At 44.3% G+C, this 18,968-nt stretch overlaps 1 protein-coding gene across 16 annotated transcripts in view; it reads left to right on the plus strand.

Annotated features, from left to right (window-relative positions):
• LOC121551945 (bromodomain adjacent to zinc finger domain protein 2B-like) overlaps positions 1-18,968 on the plus strand; it is a 92,529-nt gene that overhangs the window by 41,575 nt on the left and 31,986 nt on the right. For 10 of the 16 annotated variants that reach the window (XM_045210407.1, XM_045210447.1, XM_045210441.1 and 7 more), the window contains exons 3-15: positions 6,673-6,852; positions 9,627-9,833; positions 10,887-11,048; positions 11,495-11,676; positions 11,987-12,166; positions 12,541-13,203; positions 14,010-14,643; positions 14,963-15,256; positions 16,214-16,274; positions 17,516-17,624; positions 17,947-18,048; positions 18,542-18,746; positions 18,841-18,933. In XM_045210407.1, coding sequence (XP_045066342.1) covers positions 6,675-6,852; positions 9,627-9,833; positions 10,887-11,048; positions 11,495-11,676; positions 11,987-12,166; positions 12,541-13,203; positions 14,010-14,643; positions 14,963-15,256; positions 16,214-16,274; positions 17,516-17,624; positions 17,947-18,048; positions 18,542-18,746; positions 18,841-18,933 — 3,070 coding nt within the window. In that variant the 5' untranslated portion in view covers positions 6,673-6,674. The remainder of the gene's footprint in view (positions 1-6,672; positions 6,853-9,626; positions 9,834-10,886; positions 11,049-11,494; positions 11,677-11,986; positions 12,167-12,540; positions 13,204-14,009; positions 14,644-14,962; positions 15,257-16,213; positions 16,275-17,515; positions 17,625-17,946; positions 18,049-18,541; positions 18,747-18,840; positions 18,934-18,968) is intronic. The other 6 variants (XM_045210432.1, XM_045210433.1, XM_045210452.1 and 3 more) reach the window with 3 other exon arrangements.

Below are 18,968 nucleotides of genomic sequence, written 5' to 3' on the forward strand. Positions count from 1 at the left end.
CCAGCTACAGCCCCAAAACATCACTGCTCTAGAGGAGATCTGCATGGAGGAATGGGCCAAAATACCAGCAACAGCGTGTGAAAACCTTGTGAAGACTTACAGAAAACGTTTGACCTGTGTCATTGCCAACAAAGGGTATATAACAAAGTATTGAGAAACTTTTGTTATTGACCAAATACTTATTTTCCACCATAATTTGCAAATAAATTCATAAAAAATCCTACAATGTGATTTTCTGGATTCTTTTTCCTCATTTTGTCTGTCATAGTTGACGTGTACCTATGATGAAAATTACAGGCCTCTCTCATCTTTTTAAGTGGGAGAACATGCACAATTGGTGGCTGACTAAATACTTTTTTTCCCCACTGTATGTGTTTCTTTCAACAATTGTCACACTAAACTTCCACATTTATCAGAGTTAATTTGCCTCCCAAACCACCTCCTCATCATTTATTCACAGTAGCGTTCTATTATGTTTTTTTCGGCAGTCGACGCGTACAGAATGACTTTTTGGCGTGAAGGTCTCCTCTCCTAAAAGATGTAAGCGCCCGGAGGAATGATGATGACCGAACGCCCTGCCTTTTGTGTTTTGTGGGTCATTCTTATGAACAAAAATTGATTATTATCCCGTTGTTATGAACACAGATGGATCTGCCGTGTGGAGTGGGATGATACGTGTGCCCTTGCATACTAGGTCAAATATGTGATTACAGCTTGGGCTGTAAAGGACTAATCGTCATGTAGCCTAGCTGTGGCAGACAGACAGACAGACAGACAGAGGGGGTTGTACTGGAAGAGGTGTTTTGTTGGATCAGGGCAGCAGGGGAGGGACACCCCCAGTAGCAATGCCAAAGTGGTCTGAAAGGCTGAAGGATGCTGTCCATTTGAACTGCGCTGCTATCTGCCACCCATACTTCAATTGTACTAACTTGTTGTACTAACTTTCACTTCTGAGTAATGCAGGGCTTGACGTCCAATAGGAAATAAACTGGCTAACACTTTCATACATTTTGACTTATTTTCTTATAAATAGTACCAAGTGTAATGCAACTTCCCTGTCATTACAAACAGCATAGCCTGCATCTTTGAACAAAACCCAAAGGAACACATGGTTTTCTTTGTCTCGCAGCATGTGGTGTAAACAAGGCACCTACTACAAGCACACTGCCTGAGATTAATGGTAAACCAGACTTGACTGCCTTGTGCTAAAGCATTGGAACATTCCCAGTACAACATGCCGTCTTTCCACTTTCTTCAGTTACATGTTCTCACGGTCTATGACCTCATCACCAAAATATATATACAGTGGGGAGAACAAGTATTTGATACACTGCCGATTTTGCAGGTTTTCCTACTTACAAAGCATGTAGAGGTCTGTAATTTTTATCATAGGTACACTTCAACTGTGAGAGACGGAATCTAAAACAAAAATCCAGAAAAACACATTGTATGATTTTTAAGTAATTATTTTGCATTTTATTGCATGACATAAGTATTTGATCACCTACCAACCAGTAAGAATTCCGTCTCTCACCGACCTGTTAGTTTTTCTTTAAGAAGCCCTCCTGTTCTCCACTCATTACCTGTATTAACTGCACCTGTTTGAACTCATTACCTGTATAAAAGACACCTGTCCACACACTCAATCAAACAGACTCCAACCTCTCCACAATGGCCAAGACCAGAGAGCTGTGTAAGGACATCAGGGATAAAATTGTAGACCTGCACAAGGCTGGGATGGGCTACAGGACAATAGGCAAGCAGCTTGGTGAGAAGGCAACAACTGTTGGCGCAATTATTAGAAAATGGAAGAAGTTCAAGATGACGGTCAATCACCCTCGGTCTGGGGCTCCATGCAAGATCTCACCTCGTGGGGGCATCAATGATCATGAGGAAGGTGAGGGATCAGCCCAGAACTACACGGCAGGACCTGGTCAATGACCTGAAGAGAGCTGGGACCACAGTCTCAAAGAAAACCATTAGTATCACACTACGCCGTCATGGATTAAAATCCTGCAGCGCACGCAAGGTCCCCCTGCTCAAGCCAGCGCATGTCCAGGCCCGTCTGAAGTTTGCCAATGACCATCTGGATGATCCAGAGGAGGAATGGGAGAAGGTCATGTGGTCTGATGAGACAAAAATAGAGCTTTTTGGTCTAAACTCCACTCGCTGTGTTTGGAGGAAGAAGAAGGATGAGTACAACCCCAAGAACACCATCCCAACCGTGAAGCATGGAGGTGGAAAAATCATTCTTTGGGGATGCTTTTCTGCAAAGGGGACAGGACGACTGCACCGTATTGAGGGGAGGATGGATGGGGCCATGTATCGCGAGATCTTGGCCAACAACCTCCTTCCCTCAGTAAGAGCATTGAAGATGGGTCGTGGCTGGCTCTTCCAGCATGACAACGACCCGAAACACACAGCCAGGGCAACTAAGGAGTGGCTCCGTAAGAAGCATCTCAAGGTCCTGGAGTGGCCTAGCCAGTCTCCAGACCTGAACCCAATATAAAATCTTTGGAGGGAGCTGAAAGTCGGTATTGCCCAGCGACAGCCCCGAAACCTGAAGGATCTGGAGTAGGTCTGTATGGAGGAGTGGGCCAAAATCCCTGCTGCAGTGTGTGCAAACCTGGTCAAGACCTACAGGAAACATATGATCTCTGTAATTGCAAACAAAGGTTTCTGTACCAAATATTAAGTTCTGCTTTTCTGATGTATCAAATACTTATGTCATTATTGAGTGTGTGGACAGGTGTCTTTTATACAGGTAATGAGTTCAAACAGGTGCAGTTAATACAGGTAATGAGTGGAGAACAGGAGGGCTTCTTAAAGAAAAACTAACAGGTCTGTGAGAGCCGGAATTCTTACTGGTTGGTAGGTGATCAAATACTTATGTCATGCAATAAAATGCAAAATAATTACTTAAAAATCATACAATGTGATTTTCTGGATTTTTGTTTTAGATTCCGTCTCTCACAGTTGAAGTGTACCTATGATAAAAATTACAGACCTCTACATGGAAAACCTGCAAAATCGGCAGTGTATCAAATACTTGTTCTCCCCACTGTGTGTGTGTGTATATATATATATATATATATATATATATATATATATATATATATATATATATATATATATATATATATATATATATATATATATATACACACTGTATATGAGAGAGAGAGAGAGTCTCTGCCATGCTGTTTGATGCTCTGGGGAGCTTTCCTGGCATTTTCAGCTGAACTGCGGATGCACCCAGCCCCAGCCATGCTGATCTCAGACACTTTCCATTTTCGAACCTCTTCCGCCGCCGCTGTGTTAACCAGCCCCCACGGGGAGCTCCTCTCCTCACAGGCAGACAGACATACAACAACAAAAAAATCGTTTGGGCCCTCCATTTCCGCTGGGTGAACTCAGGGGATTGGGAGTGAGGTGGGTGGTGAAAGTGTTTGTACATTTTTTTATTTTCTCTGGCACTGTCAGCCACTGAGCAGGTTGGTTCATCCTCTTCTGCCTGTTTACATCCCCTTCCATCCCTCCGTGCCGCAAATCACGCTGGCTAAACCAAGTGGCCCAGCTATTTGTCCAGTGTAGCAAAGGCCTCCTTAATAGTTTTTTAGCGGGCGCGGTGGACACCACTGGTGATTTGTGTAGGTAAAAAGAAGCTGCCAGTGTCACCTGGCAACCATGCACAGCGCCAGGGCAAGACACTGCTCACGCTTCAGGAGTCGCGCAAAACAATGTCTGGGGCTGCAGCTAATCATTACACTGTTAGGGTCAGACAGAATGAATGCAATGCATCCACGGACCACGGTTATCATTTGCCATATTAATGGACAGGCGTGTTAGGCCTATTTCTCCATTACATATTGTTTATTTCACCTATTCATTTATATATGTGTGTAAAGTGTTAGTTTGAGGTGTGACAGACAGTAGGGCTGTAATTAGAGTGGAACAGACATACAGCAAACAGACAGCGTTTGTCCAAAATGGCACCCTATTCTCTATATAGCGTACTACTCTTGACCAGGGCCCTGGTCAAAAGTAGTGCTCTGCATAGGAAATAGGGTGCCACTTCAGCCGTAATAGGGTGCCACTTGAGACGTAATCAAGAGTTCATGGTGAGAGCAGTCAGTGAGAGACTAGTAGTGTAGAGAGGTAGCATGCAGCAGCTGTCTAGCTGACTTTGAATGGGGTCAAGGCATTCTGTATTCTACGCTTCCTCTCTCCTCCTCGAGATCTCTAGCAGCCTTGCACCTTCCATTAGCCGGAGAAGACATTGTGTCTGCCGCTCAATCCGTCGGCAGTCTGAATACTGCTGATCCATGCTGATGACTCTTGCGGGATTATCACTGTTAGCATCGGCCATCTGTTACGCTGGTGTGGCGGATAATAAAAGGAACTACGCACTGACACACACACCGACCAACCTGGCTACATCGGGAGGAAAGGAAGAAAACACACGTACACACACACACCCACGGTCACAGGGAGCATAGACATGGCATTTCCCACTGTAAACACCAGGCCTAATGATCTTATGGCATTTCAATGATCAGTGGCATTTGGAGGTGTGCAGGATTTGCACCTTGTTTTCCTGAAGAAAAACGATGAGTCTGTTTACAAGCACATCAAATTGTCTGAAGGAAGGGGCATTACTTTTTATTTGCAGCATGGCAGGCACTCCAGGCAGGCAGCTGCATTGTGCGAGGGGTGATATCTGCAGAACGTGACTTTGATTCAGGCAGAGACATTTCTCCTATAAATCATCTCCTGTACATTAGCATAGATGGCTGCTTCTATGGGATCTGCAGCCTGCTGTTAGGAATGTGTGTCTCGCATGCTGTCAGGGGCTCAAGATGGGTTGCACGTACACACTCCCAAGTCAAATTAATATAACTGCTCACGTTGAGGTGGTTCTATAGCAGCCGCAATACCAGCACCCCTGTGCCATACACATGAATCACCTATAAAATCAAGCTAATGCTACCGCTAAACCCATTCTAATATCTGATCATTAAGGAAGGATTGGCCTCTTAAATGCAGAAAATGCCGTCCTGCATTAGGCTGTTTCTCATATTTTGTTTTCAATTCCCTCGAATGTTATGTTTAGTTAGTAATGGGGTTTGCGGGATTGTTTAAGGAAACACCTGTTTCTGTGATTATTTTTCTGTTGACAGAGTGAAGCCCCTGAGACACACGTCCGTTGTCTTGTGCAGCACAAATGATTATTGCCCAAGAGGAAATCATTTCTGCAACATTTCACAAAATAATGGAGAAGTGGGCAGACATTTATGAAAGATGAAGTGTGTGTGAGTTAAATGTGTAAGTCACACTTCTATTTAAATCTAATATTTTCTCATTCAGAGCATTAATATTTCATATTTGATCTTGATTATTTAGCCTACCTTCTGCCCAGTTATATTAAAATGTGTTTGTTGGTTTGTTCAATCTTCATGAAATTCAGGAATAAATAATACTATCTTAAAGAATAGGTAGGCTAGATTGTTTCTTTATGATTAAGACTTTCGATTAGAATATGGACACACGCACACTGCAGCGTGGTCTTCCCAGTGGCGCACGGCTGTAGCTTTCATGTCATTTGCGTCGTCTCATCAGTGTTGTCGGTGCGGTGGAGGCGATGAGGGACGTTACTTGATATTCAGCGGATAGCTTTGTCTCCCAGATTGAATCACCAGCAGGCCTAGCTGCCTCCGCTGCAGAGGACAGTCACCGGGGAGATTTAGAAAGGGTTCATGATACAATAACAAAGAAGCTAAGACTGCAAAAGCACAATCTGGAAGCCTGTGTTAAATGGGGATTTTCTGATGTGGTCTTTTGTGAAACACAATTAAGAGAAGTGGCATAAATAATCTACAAGCTGGGAGATATAGGGGGGTGATGAAATCAGGAAAGATTACATCTAAAGAATCTCTGTCTACGTCTTCATTTGGATGATGGGCAGAGCTACTGTGGTCTGTGTCAACATAGAGAATGGTAGAGATGGATTAATGATAGCTCTCTGCAAATCTAACTGTAGGAGAAGATTTGGAATGGAGCCACCATCAGTGTTTTAACTGTAGATATTAGAAGAAAGTCTGCTGCATTGTGAGCTGTGAATGATTTCAATTATTCCTGTGAAAACTGTCCATGGTAAAGCTTTAAAATGTTCGTTAACAATCAAGTCTTGTCTCCTGTAAACCCAAGAGGGTCCTCTCTCTCTCTCTCTCTCTCTCTCTCTCTCTCTCTCTCTCTCTCTCTCTCTCTCTCTCTCTCTCTCTCTCTCTCTCTCTCTCTCTCTCTCTCTCTCTCTCTCTCTCTCTCTCTCTCTCTCTCTCTCTCTCTCTCTCTCTCTCTCTCTCTCTCTCTCTCTCTCTCTCTCTCTCTCTCTCTCTCTCTCCTGTGTGTGTGCGGGCGCACGTACACGTAGTGTGTATGTCCATAATATGTGATAAAATACTTCTCCATATTTTCCCTGTTGCCTCAGTGGGTTCGTTTAGGAGATTCTCTGGCCAGTGGCCTTTGCTAAGAAGAGATATTGTTCAGGGGGTAATTCACTTGTGCGAGGGCGGGAGTCTCAGTGGGGTGTGTGGTGGCAGTGCCTGTTTTTTCCCCCTTACTCTTTTCTTCCCTTGCCTTTTACAAGTGTGTTGATTGGATTGTGTTTGACAGATATGGAGTCTGGAGAGCGGCTGGCCTCCCCATCGTCAGCCCCGTCTTCCCTGCACATCACCTCCTCCACTGTCTCCTCCACCGGCTACTCCCCAGCCCCTGCCTCGGCCAAGACGCCCTCCTCCAAGTGCAGCCTCACCCCCAGCCCTGCCACCCTGGGCTCCCCTCTCACCACCTGTGGTACGTACAGACTCTCTCTGTCGCACACTGATGCAAAGATTAATCACGTTACATGCAAACACACTGGCTGCAAACATAAACATAATGCAAATATTTGTGATGCTTTATTCCCCTCTAGCTCGTCATATTTTATTATTTTCCGACTGGAAATGAAACAAGGAGAGAGCATGCCTGAGTGTTAATTATGAGGGATCATTAAGAAAAGCATCGTCTTCCACTTTTTATTTCCTGACTGTGGGTAGAAGAAAAAAAATAATCTGTTGCATTAATGAATGCCAACAATTCAAAACCCTCTCTGTTAAAGAATGTTGTGCACCCTCTTGGATTTCTCTTTACAACCTTTAACTCCAGTTTAGTCAGAATGTGACGGGTCTGTCAGCCACCCAGAGAGTGCTGCTGCCGCTGCCTTTAATATGTTTTCTCTGAATACTAATTGTGGTCAAAGCCATTATGCAGCGAGCAGCAGTGATTCATAAACTGTCAGATTACCCTGACCAGAAAATAAAATGCAAATTTATCACAAACTGTGATTTGTGATTTTTCTCTCTTTCTTTCATGATAAGAATTGGCAAAAATGTGTGTTTTTCTCATGCTGTTACAATGAAGAAGTCATTAGAGATTCCTCCAAACAAGCTATTTTGGACAAAAGCTGGAATTAAATGTCGAAAGCATAGTGGCACCTCTGAAGTCACATTGCGGTTATGAGAATAAAGCAAATTGAGTTATTTTGAGTGATTTATCATCCCCCCCCCGGTGGAAAGCATAGTGAAGATATTACATCTCCTGTTTTGGTCACACTTTCTAAGTGATTGAATTACACTTGCATGCTATACTTATGGTATTAATTCATTAAATTACAGTTATCTCACGCAGTACTTTTCGGGTTGTTGCGATGCAATTTTTAGATACAAATTCTCAATCGGCTTCAGAGATTACTAACCTGTTTAGGTTGAAATGGGGGAAAAGGTGTTTCATTTCATAGTGCTTTGAATCGATAATGGATTGGAAAATTTGTCTTTTAAGCTCATACATTGTTCCACTGACGGGCTTGATTGAAATCTGAAATAAAGAGTGCTTTATCTGGCAGTGAAATGGATGATAAGAAGATAATTAATCGGTACAGTTCTTTTAAGGTCTCAGATGCAATTAAAATGTATATGTTGTTTGATTTGAATTGACGACAAGGAAATTAACTCACTTAATATTTAGCATTTCCATGGCAAACTTGTGTGTATGCCTAACTAACATATCTCTACATATTTTAGGCCTACATCAGTTACTTTCTTAATACCAAAATGTCTGGGAAATAAAATGACAGGAATTACCTGCAGATAATGTAGACATTACGCACTTTCATTTGTATAGTTGTGTGTGAATGTTTTTTTGAAAATGGGAAAGCTGAAATCACATGCTGTAAATTGTAAGCGAGCTGTTTGGAAGAGCTAGTGCACAAGGTGGGTTTATAGACCAGTCACAAACCCAGTGTCAGACCATGAATGCGTCAATATAGATCGAAGTAGAATGCATAAAGTGAGAAGAGGGATCAGTAATGGAGCATTACAAGAACCCCACGTTATATCCTGGCGGGATTTTTACAGCAGCTCTTTATATTTATTTTCAACTCTTTTATATTCATTTTAATATAAAGAGTTGAGCTTTTTTTGTTTATTCTTCATCCGTATGTCATTATACCTAGTGAAAATAAACAGACTAATATTATTATAATAATACATTGACTTAATTGTATTTTAGGATGTACGTTGACAGTTTTATTTCTTTGAGGGATTTAGTAATTTTATGAGGAAATGTGTTCAGTCATCTTTTTGATTCATGCCCATCACCTGGCACATGGTACTGCCTGTTTGAACAGCAGGCGCAAGCTTCTTTGCATGTCTGTGGCGCTAATTGAGTTTCCATTAAATATGGTACTTCGGTACTCTCTAGTCTATCTGACTGCGAGAGAGGACAACGTGGCTCGTCTCGCCAACACGGACATAGACTGTTGTGAATATTGAATTAATTTCATTTCGTTTTTTTTGCTAGGATAGTCCACTCAGTAACAATTGCCACTGTTTTCCCGGGAGTCCTGGGAAGTAGTGATCAGAAAGAAGCACTCTAATGCTCCAAAATGTCCCATTCACACTGATGCACTCTAAGCACAAAATCTCTGTTTGGTCAGCCTTCAGAGAGTAGTGGAGAAACAGGAGTGATCTGTCAGGTGCATGGAGGAGGAAACCTGGGATTGCATTATCAGCTGTCCAAATGTCCTGCGCCAATTTCAAAATACAGGAAAACCCCAAACATCCTTGCAAATAGGCCTACCTTGTAGTTTTTTCACCCACCAAACCATATGCAGTGGCAAGATTCTGCAAAATGTTAATGATGCAATTTTTGTTTATTGCTATTGTCGTATTCAAACACTAGCAATAGCACCAGGCATGATGATCTCTCTCTGAATAGAATCCCAACAGCCTCTTACAACCATGTCTCATATTTGCTAAAGCATGTTTGAACAGATCAAGCAGAATCTGTTGGAGTATTTTTCCTTTACACCCACTAACCAGCGTCTGTATTGATAATACATAAAACATTCTCTCTTTCAACCAGAGGATGTTCTAACAGATCCTTAAGGAGACTTCATCACGAGATTAAACATTAACAATCATACGGATTCATTATTTAGCTGTGGTATTTCACCTACATGGCTAATGTATATTTTATTGAAATCGTACGCGTACTTCAATTTGTCGTCTTCCTACTTCCTTCTCGTCTAGGAGACTTATTCCGGGCGGCGGGCGATCATCATTTCAACATGTCTACAGTCTCAAGTGCCTTTCCCATCACCAACCACCCAGCGTTTGGTCTGTACACTACCAGCTCAGGGCACTCTGAGTTTGGAGGCCTGGGGTCCTTGGGGATGTCTGCTGTCTTGGCTGCTCACTCCCAGCTAGGAGCCTTTCCAGGTATGGGAGCCTTTCCAGGTAGGGTAGCATTGAGTACAATCCTTTCAAAAATAGATACACTATCCTAAGTTTAAATCTAGTAATCAGTGGTTTAGTTAGGGATTTTACAAGCTGTAAATGCATCAGTACCTCACACTGTGAATCCCAAATATAAGACCCTATTCCTTATATAGTGCACTACTTTTGACCAGGGCCCATTCGGAAAGAAATAGTGCACTACATAGGGAATAGGGTCCCATTTTGGTACACAAACACAGTAATTCATTCTGCCTTCGGGGAGCTCCCAGAATGTATGGTTAGCCCCAGCCAACTCCCACAGAGAGCCCAGCTAGCATGCATCACCTTTATGGTATCGTCCATCAGTTCAATAGGCAGCATTCAGACTGTGACGTTTATAGATTGGGAAGGTTCATAGGACCACCTTGACCTCAGAGAAAAAAATATTGGACACTATCACACTTTTGAAGTTAAATGTTTTGTGGCGTTACATGATTTTTTTGCTGTCATACTCAGAGGAAAATTGTCTTGGTTAGCCTTCAGGAACAGTAGACAGTATACGGAGCTTGTGAATATGAAACCATACTTTTTAGACATTGTAATGTTCTTAACAAAAAAACATTTAATTTAGTTGTACTAGTCTAGAATCATATGAATCAGGAGTGTCGTTTTCATCTTCATCAAGCGGGAAGGAAGGAAGGAAGGAAGGAAGGAAGGAAGGAAGGAAGGAAGGAAGGAAGGAAACAAACATTCTGAATTGCTTTTAGCCATTTTAACGGGAAAGAGAGTTTCTGCGAGGCTGTGTTTTTGCAGCTGTGAAATATCCAAATGTGGAGCCATCCTCTGGAATGAGCTCATATAGTCTGTTTTTAATTTACAAATTCATAACATGTTTACAATAAAAGGGGATGAAATCAGTCAGTGGAATCCAATGGTCATCTGCTGAGATCTCTGTTCAAAGAGAAACAGAAAGGTTGAACAGCAGAAACCCTGACTGTCTGAAACAGTGTGTCATCATAGATAACTGTGAAATCAGCCTGCATGGATTCTCTCCCCTCTCCCTCTACACCCCAGAATGGTGGCGGGCAGCTGAGGCTCAGGGGCGTGGAGCTGCAGCCTTCTTCCCCCATCTCCTGGGGCTCCCGCCCATGTTCCTACCACAACTCCAGCAGAACCACGACCCCAGCCCCTTCCAGGCCCACACCCCCAGCAAGAACGGACGAGCCACTGCCAAAGGTAGACGGACAGAAAGACAGACTCACTCACGTTCTCACACTCACATACACACACACACACACTGCTGCCATATGTTTTCCCTACTCTGCAAGCAATTTAATGAAGCAAGGAACTTTTCCCCATAAAAGAGAATGATGTCCTTATGGGCACAGGTACAATATCAAATATGTTTAATTGACCTTGGAGGCAATAGGAAGACCTTGTAAATGCATAATTCAGTTGTAAGCAGGTGCCGGGTGTCTCACGACTGAATATGTTAACCGGGAGATCCTCTCACTAATATAATGAGATTTTTCCTATTCGTAAGTGCTTTGGCAATTTCTGATAACTCATCATTTTACAGAACTCTCTTGTCCTCTCCATTATTTTCCTCCTCATGCTCACTGTACTAAAATGGTTGTTCCTAATGCATAGTTATCTAACAGTGTGTTTTGTCCTGCCCATAGGAGTGAATGGAGCAGTGAATGGCAGCAGTGTCTCCACTGTGTCCGGGGGAAGCTCCACCACCGCCACTATGTTCTCAACACAGGGGAACACAGAGAAACTGAAAGGCACCAACAACGGCAGTGGCAAGATCCGCAAGAGCCACCAGGACATGAACCAAGTGAAGGAGAAAACTAAAGAGAAAGTTAGTAGGAAACACCAAACGCAAATCTGGCAACTAATAATAATTAGGGCTTACTCAGGAAAAACATGTCCAAAAAAGGACTAGGTTGTGGTAAACATATCTGGCAGTGTTAGTATCCCACAAGGGTGAATGCGATCTAGACAGACATTTTTGGGACAATCGATCGTGCGCTACAGTGGGTTTATGGGTGAACTGAGTTGGACTCCCTGCAGCTGATATGAGTTTGTTGGATTGAGACATCTGAGATGTTTGCTATGGTATTATGCTACCCTATTGACTGAAATGACTCCATCACTGTTCCCCGTTAAAGGAACTCGGCAAGAAACCGCTGGAGTCGTCCAGCAACAGTGACAGCGAATCAGGGTCCTCCTCTGATATCTCCAGCGAAGGGTTGAACAGCAGTGACTCAGATGACCTAGACGACGACGATCAGAGCAACGACAGCGATGATTCTAACTCTGCGAAGGAGAGCGTAAAGAGGACGATTAAGGTGTGTTTCACTGTCACGTTAACTTTCAGACTTAAGGTACGGTCGAACTGTCCGTGTTGGCTTGTTAGAACTTAGTAGCCATATCTGGACTCATGCGTACACTATTTTTACATCAAATGTCTGTATGGTTTGTCTTTTGAAATTGTTCTACTTTCCTCTTTGTTCTAAGCACACCGTGATGCTCTCTATAATCAAATTATTTTAATGAATGAATTTGAATTTCAGTTAAATGTCAAAGGCAGCTCCAATGGTGGGTGGCGCGCTGGGTGTCCGACCTTGCTGCCCATCAGGGCTGTCGTTGTGGGCTGGGTGAGTCAGAGCTGACATGGCACTGTCCTCATCTCTCCTACTCCTCCCCCTCTTCTCTCTCTCAGGGCCTGACACAGAGCCCTGCCGACAGCAAGAAGAAGAGACCCCGTGCCGCTGAAGGCGAGAAGGCTCGGGATGCTTGGGACAGCCGGACTGGTCTGCTGCAGAAACATCCAGACGAGGCCTTTCTCCACTCTCTCCACTACCCGCTCCAGCCCTCACAACAGCCCCCAGCGCTGCCTCAGTCCATGGCCCTAGTCTTCCAGAGGTCCAGGAGCAGGGAGGAAGAACTGAAGCAACATACCAGTGTGATCCAGGCCACAGGGCGGGCCAGTACTAAACCTTTGGCTCTGGTCACACAACCACACAGGGAGGCCTCATCTTCTCCTCAACCCACCAGACCCTTCTCCCTCTCCTCCTCACCCAAACCCTTGTCTCTTTCTGCTTCACCCAAACCCAACGCGGTCTCTTCCTCTCCCAAGCCCCTCTCCCTTTGCTCCTCACATAAGCCCCTCAGTTCCTCTCCTAAGCCCTTGTCTCTGTCCACCTCGTCCAAGCCTCCCTCTCTGTCTTCCTCCCCCAAACCACCCACCCTCTCGCCCTCACACAAACCCAAATATCGAACGGCCTCCCCCAAACCCCCCACCCTGTCTGACAGTATGAAGGCGGGCGGCAGAACCTTCTTGGATGAAACCTTGTTACACATCAACAACTTTAAATTGAAACAGGTGAGTCTGGTGTTCTGCTGTATGCAAATTATTTGCCTTTTCATTGTTTTGTACGTGTGTGTAATGGTCTGTTTTCCACTCATTAAAAGAAGACTATTTGAATGAAGTCTTAATGCTGACATACTTTTTTTGCCGAACACGCCTTAGAATTTCGGATATGGATATTTAATATCTCCCATTTCTTTTTGACTATCATTGTTTCTGACGTGCAGATTTGGAAAGGTCAGCTGGGTTCCTCTCCACAGGAAATGAAACGTCTAAGCACTGTTATCAGCAGTTTGATTGTGTTTCATGTCGGCTCGCCTTGTACACGACTGAAAGTGACAATGCAGTTAGCTTTATTGGAAATACTTCACTAAAGCTGACACGCAATTAACTCAGTAATGCTTTAGGAAGCCCGTTGCTATCCCGTTGTTATCAAAATGGAAAAACCGTCCTTTTTCAAAGGATTCAATTATTATTGTTAATCTGAACAGTGGTGATAGCGTGTCAATCTATAACAAGACCTTTGCAACGGGATTTTAGTACAGCTGGAGTTTAGTAGAGGTATCTCAAAAAAGGAAGTTGACAGCTAAGCCCAGAAAACTGAACAGAACAAATTAGCAAGGATTGTGCCAAACAGCTTTGTGTTCTTTGTATACCTTTTTCGACACTGACTTGCTTTGAATATACTTCATTGTCATTCTCACTGAGCAATAATACAAGTGCATTCCTTATTACAACCTCCTCCATTCACAATCTGCATTAATGGAAATAACTGACGTCCCGTATAATTACTTCCATTCTCTTCTTCATCTCTCCTTTAGCCCTTCCTCTCCCAAGAGCACTTCAAACATGCCTTCCCTCTGCCACTGACCCATCAGGATCTGTTCAAGAGCCAGAAGAAAAATAAAATGGCTGACTCATCATCTTCGTCACTACCACCGCCCAAACTGTCTCCAGAGACCCTGAGCAGTCACACGCTCCCTTCTCCACACACCAATAACTCCAACCTGTTCCTGGCCACCTCCTTCCTGGGCCCCCACCCCAATGGGGTGATCCATAGCACGGTGCAGGATGCCCCCCTAGCCCTCATCACCAAGCCTCGCGGCATCAGTCAGAGCACCCACAACAAGTCCCTTCTGGCTGCCACTAGCCCATCCTTCTCCATGCCTGTCAACCTGAGCACTGGGACCAAGGAGCACAGCTCCGGAGCCCTAGGCCTGGCCTCTACCTCACCGGACCTGGCCCACAGAGCTGGGAAGAGCAAGGACCAGCACAAGGCTCTCCACGAGGGGAAGGATGTCTCCCAGTCCCAGACCCACCTGGTGCAGTCTCTGGTGGAGCTGTTCCGGGGCACAGAGTCGGACATCCCCAATAGCAAGGACTCGGATGACTCCTTAGAGGATGATGAAGATGACGATGAAGATGATGACGAGGATTCCGACGACAGCCTATCAGGTTAGTCAGTTGAACACGTTAATGTAATGCAATGGGGGAACAGCACTTCATTCTGGTGTTACTTTAAATGCTTAATCGCCTCGTCAGATACAGATTCAGTAGATACTCTAAAGCGTTTCCTTCAACAGGCCTGTGGTTTTTAGGGTCTTGCGTCCCAAATGGCACCCTATTCCCTACAAAGTGCACTACTTGAATGTAGTGCACAATAAAAGGAATAGGGTGCCATTTGGGCTGACGCCTATGTGTGGTTTGATGCAAGATGAATGTTAATTGAGATATGACTTATCAAGTCCTCCACTCCCACTGGTGTCCCCTGCAGAGTCTGAGAGTAATGTGGAGAGCGACTCGGACGGCTCTGAGGACGACGTGAAGGACCGCAACGAGGCCACCACGGACCCGGATACAGAGAGGACCCCTCTGAAGCTCACCAAAGGTTCCTCTTCTCTACTCAACAACACCTCCTCCAGCCTCTCAGCCAGCTGCTCCCCGCTCAACCTCCAGGTCATTAAGGCAGCCAGTGGCCTGCCCACCCCAGCCATAGTGACCAGCTCTGGGGCCTTGGCCTACCACAGCACCCCCTCCTCCTCCTACACTCTCTGCTCCACTCCACCAGGTACCAATGGAACTCTCAGCTCTGCTCTGCTCTCTAACCAGTGCACTACTCTCATGGGTTACGTCCCAAATGGCACCCTATTCTGGTCAAAAGTAGTGTACTATATAGAGGATAGGGTGCCATTTGGGAGGAAATGTGCAGACTGTTATCTCCTTCTTCCATTTGCTTAGTCAGATCACCCAGTCCAGTTCAGGGGAAACAAGGCAGGTTTTTTCCCCACCAGGAAAACATTGTTCAGCTAATCTCTCAGAGCAAAATGAGATCTCTGGTTGAAAGTGTTTGCATCCATTGTTTTGATGACCCAGAGCAGGCATTTGAGTCTGTAGTTTACCCTGGCTGGCATATGTTTAACCTGTTATTGTAGCAGCAAAAACACTGGACTGTCTCAGACCACGTGATTACTGCAGTCTGAGGGCCCGTCCCAAATGGTACCCTATTCCCTATGTAGTGCAGTACTTTTAACCAGAGCCCTATGGGTCCTGGTCAAAAGTAGTACACTAAATGGGAAATAGAGTTCCATTTGGGATGTAGCCTGAGTCTCTTTTTCCTAAATGCTGCATGCTGGAATCTTTTTAGTTTTCATTCCATTCCTGTATAATCATTCCTAGCTCTATTCCTTGATATCTGTTTTGATATGGTCAATTTGACAAGCTATTAGTAATGCTGCATTGATGTGCCATTTTTAAAAGCAAAAGTGGTTAAAAGGACCCTATGGTTTTGCCGTGGTGAATGTTTCTTTGAATAAAACAATCGAACCTAACAGTCTGAAATGTTCTTGAAGGCCCAATTGTATGGAGGGTGGAGTTTTCGAGCCACTGTTTCCCCCTGGGTAGCTGAATTGACGCAGGGTTTTCTTATTTTAGAGTAAGGGCACCTCTGGCAACACGACAGGGTTTCTGCATTTGTTTCGGGTCACAGTGGATCTGTCCGTTCTAATGAGTCCCCTCTTTCTCCCAGGATCAGGGAAGAGAAGGAGAGTGACAGATGAGAGGGAGCTGCGGACGCCTCTAGCGTTTGGGTAAGCTATAACACAATACACACTACTCTGACTGTCACTGGTACCATCCACTGTACAGTACAGTAGGTGGCACAGTTAGTTTTGACACAACCCTAGTACGATATGATAGTGTTCTGATTTCCTCTGTCCCTCAAACAACATGGATGGTGATGACTAAAAGCATCTCAAAGGAGCCAAATCATAGTGGATCCCCAATCAGTGAGGTTCCTTTTTCCAGAGCAGTGATGAGACATCGTCAACAGACGGTGGTTAGAGGGAGTACAGTAAACAACGCCACATCCTTCTTCCCTTCCTCTATCCCTTCCCCCCCCCCCCCGCACTGATCAGGGTGTCTTTCATCTCCCACGGATGTTTCTCATCAGCAGGTTCTGAGGGGAAAGAGAGGTGACAAGCCCTATATATCAGTCCCCTGCTCTGCAGAAGACCCAGGTTGCATCCCAAATGGCACCCTATTTCCTATATAGTACACTATTGACCAGGGCCCATAGGTCTCTGGTCAAAAGTAGTGGACTATCACAGGAGGCTGGTGGCACCTTAATTGGGGAGGACGGGCTCATGGTAATGGCTGGAGCGGGATAAGTGGAATGGTATCAAATCCATCAAACACATGGTTTAATGCCATTCAATTTGCTCTGTTCCAGCCGTTATTATAAGCCGTCCTCCCCTCAGCAGCCTCCACTGTGCACTATGTAGGGAGTAGGGTGCCATTTGGGACGCATTCCCTAGGCCTTTTCTGTTAGGAGATGGCAGCTGTCCAGACACACTGAGAGAAGTTTGGTGTGGTGTTCCGCTTGGCATATGTCCATCCAGTAGTGTCTGATTACTGTTGGAGTCATACAGGGCAGCCAGGCCATGCAGTACAGAGGCACAGCTGTAAGCGGGCTCGTTTAGATAGTTGACCTCAACAACATCTAGGTATCTGCTGAAGGATTGGCAGCTACGAGAAGAGAGTCTAACAACTCTGGCTGACAGATTATTATGTAAAATAAAATATACTGTAAAAGGTGGTAGCACAAAACAAATAACTGTTAAAGTTTCCATACATGGACCTTTCAAAGGTACAATACATAGCTACAATACAGTCCAATTTATACAGCACTTGTCTAGTCTCTTGTCTTTTACTGCCTAAAAAACATTAGTGCTGTACATGATTTATGGGACCTGCACTGTATCGCTATCTCCGACCAATGAATGTGAGTGAGTTCCAGTACATGAGTTACTGAAACCTCCCTCCATGTTAGGTGGCAGAGAGAGACACGTATCCGTAATGTGGTGGGCCGTCTGCAGGGAGATGTGGTGTACTACGCTCCGTGTGGGAAGAAGATCCGGCAGTACCCTGATGTCATGAAGGTAAGGTCAAACCTCACAGGTCACGAACATCCTCTCTACTATACCTCTCTTTTCTCTCTTCTATCAATCCTAATAGATGTATTATTTAATCATATTTATTACATATTAATAAAATATACATTTTATTAAATACAATTTGTTATTTAATAACATATTCATTGTTGAGTAGTTTACAATTTTCATTGTCTCTAGATTTTGATCAAGAAACATAATTTACATCCAAAACCATTAAAGTTGCTGATACTGTAATTTACACATAACAATCTTTGCATTAATACTGATCGTCTGTCTCACCAAAGCCTCATTATGTTCTTCTTTGTAGTATCTGTCCAGAAATGGAATAAGTGACATCACACGTGATAATTTTAGCTTCAGTGCAAAAATAAGGGTCGGTGACTTCTATGAAGCCAGAGAAGGACCCCAGGTGACTGTCTAATCTATCTATTGAACGTTTTCTTTCCCACCAACAGAGCAGGGTCATCCGTAGCCTAAAGTACTGTATATCATGTGTTACCATTACATTCACAGGAAACATTGAATTGCTCTATTGTCATATCAAGGCCAAGTGTACAGAGGAATAGCTAGTTAAAGGGATGGTTCATTCAGACACTATCGTTTAGGATTTTGTTCATTAGTCCACTGTTAATACAATCCCAAAATGTTTTGCATGTCAGCAGTCAGGTTTTCAAGATAGAGCACATTAACAACAATTGAATAAGAATAACTCCATGATGTCGAATTGATTCATACTTAAAGGCAGCAATCACATCATAGATGTATGAATTGAAGATTGAAAATAGTTTCTTTAGTCAAGAGGAACATTTGTATATATATCAAGGATAGTCATACCTCAGTGTAAGTCAATTGAAGGTTCTAACTGGCTGTCCCCCTCTCCTCTCTCCCCTCTCCTGCCGAAGGGTTTGCAGTGGAGCTTGTTGACCGAGGAGGAGGTGATTCCTCGTATCCTGGCCATGGAGGGGAGGCGCGGGCGTCCCCCCAACCCTGAGCACCAGAGGACGGGTGACGAGGGCCCGCATTCCAGGCGCAGAAAGGGCCGACGCCCCAACGTCGGCGAGGCCGACTTCCCAGACGCCAAACTTCTACGCAAACTGGAAGCTCAAGGTGGGTTCAGTTCTTGCAAAAATCACAGAGGTTTCTGTAATGCTTCTGTAACCTATAGGACTATGAACGCTAAAAATCTCTCCTTTTGTTGCAGAGATGGCTCGGCAGGCAGCCCAGATCAAGATGATGAGGAAACTTGAAAAGCAGGCCATGGCACGAGCCGCCAAGGAAGCCAGGAAGCAACAAGGTACAGTACGCTAGTGTTGTTGTACTGTGAAAGCT

Source organism: Coregonus clupeaformis, chromosome 4, assembly GCF_020615455.1.
Source record: "Coregonus clupeaformis isolate EN_2021a chromosome 4, ASM2061545v1, whole genome shotgun sequence".
Classification (NCBI taxonomy): Eukaryota; Metazoa; Chordata; class Actinopteri; order Salmoniformes; family Salmonidae; genus Coregonus; species Coregonus clupeaformis.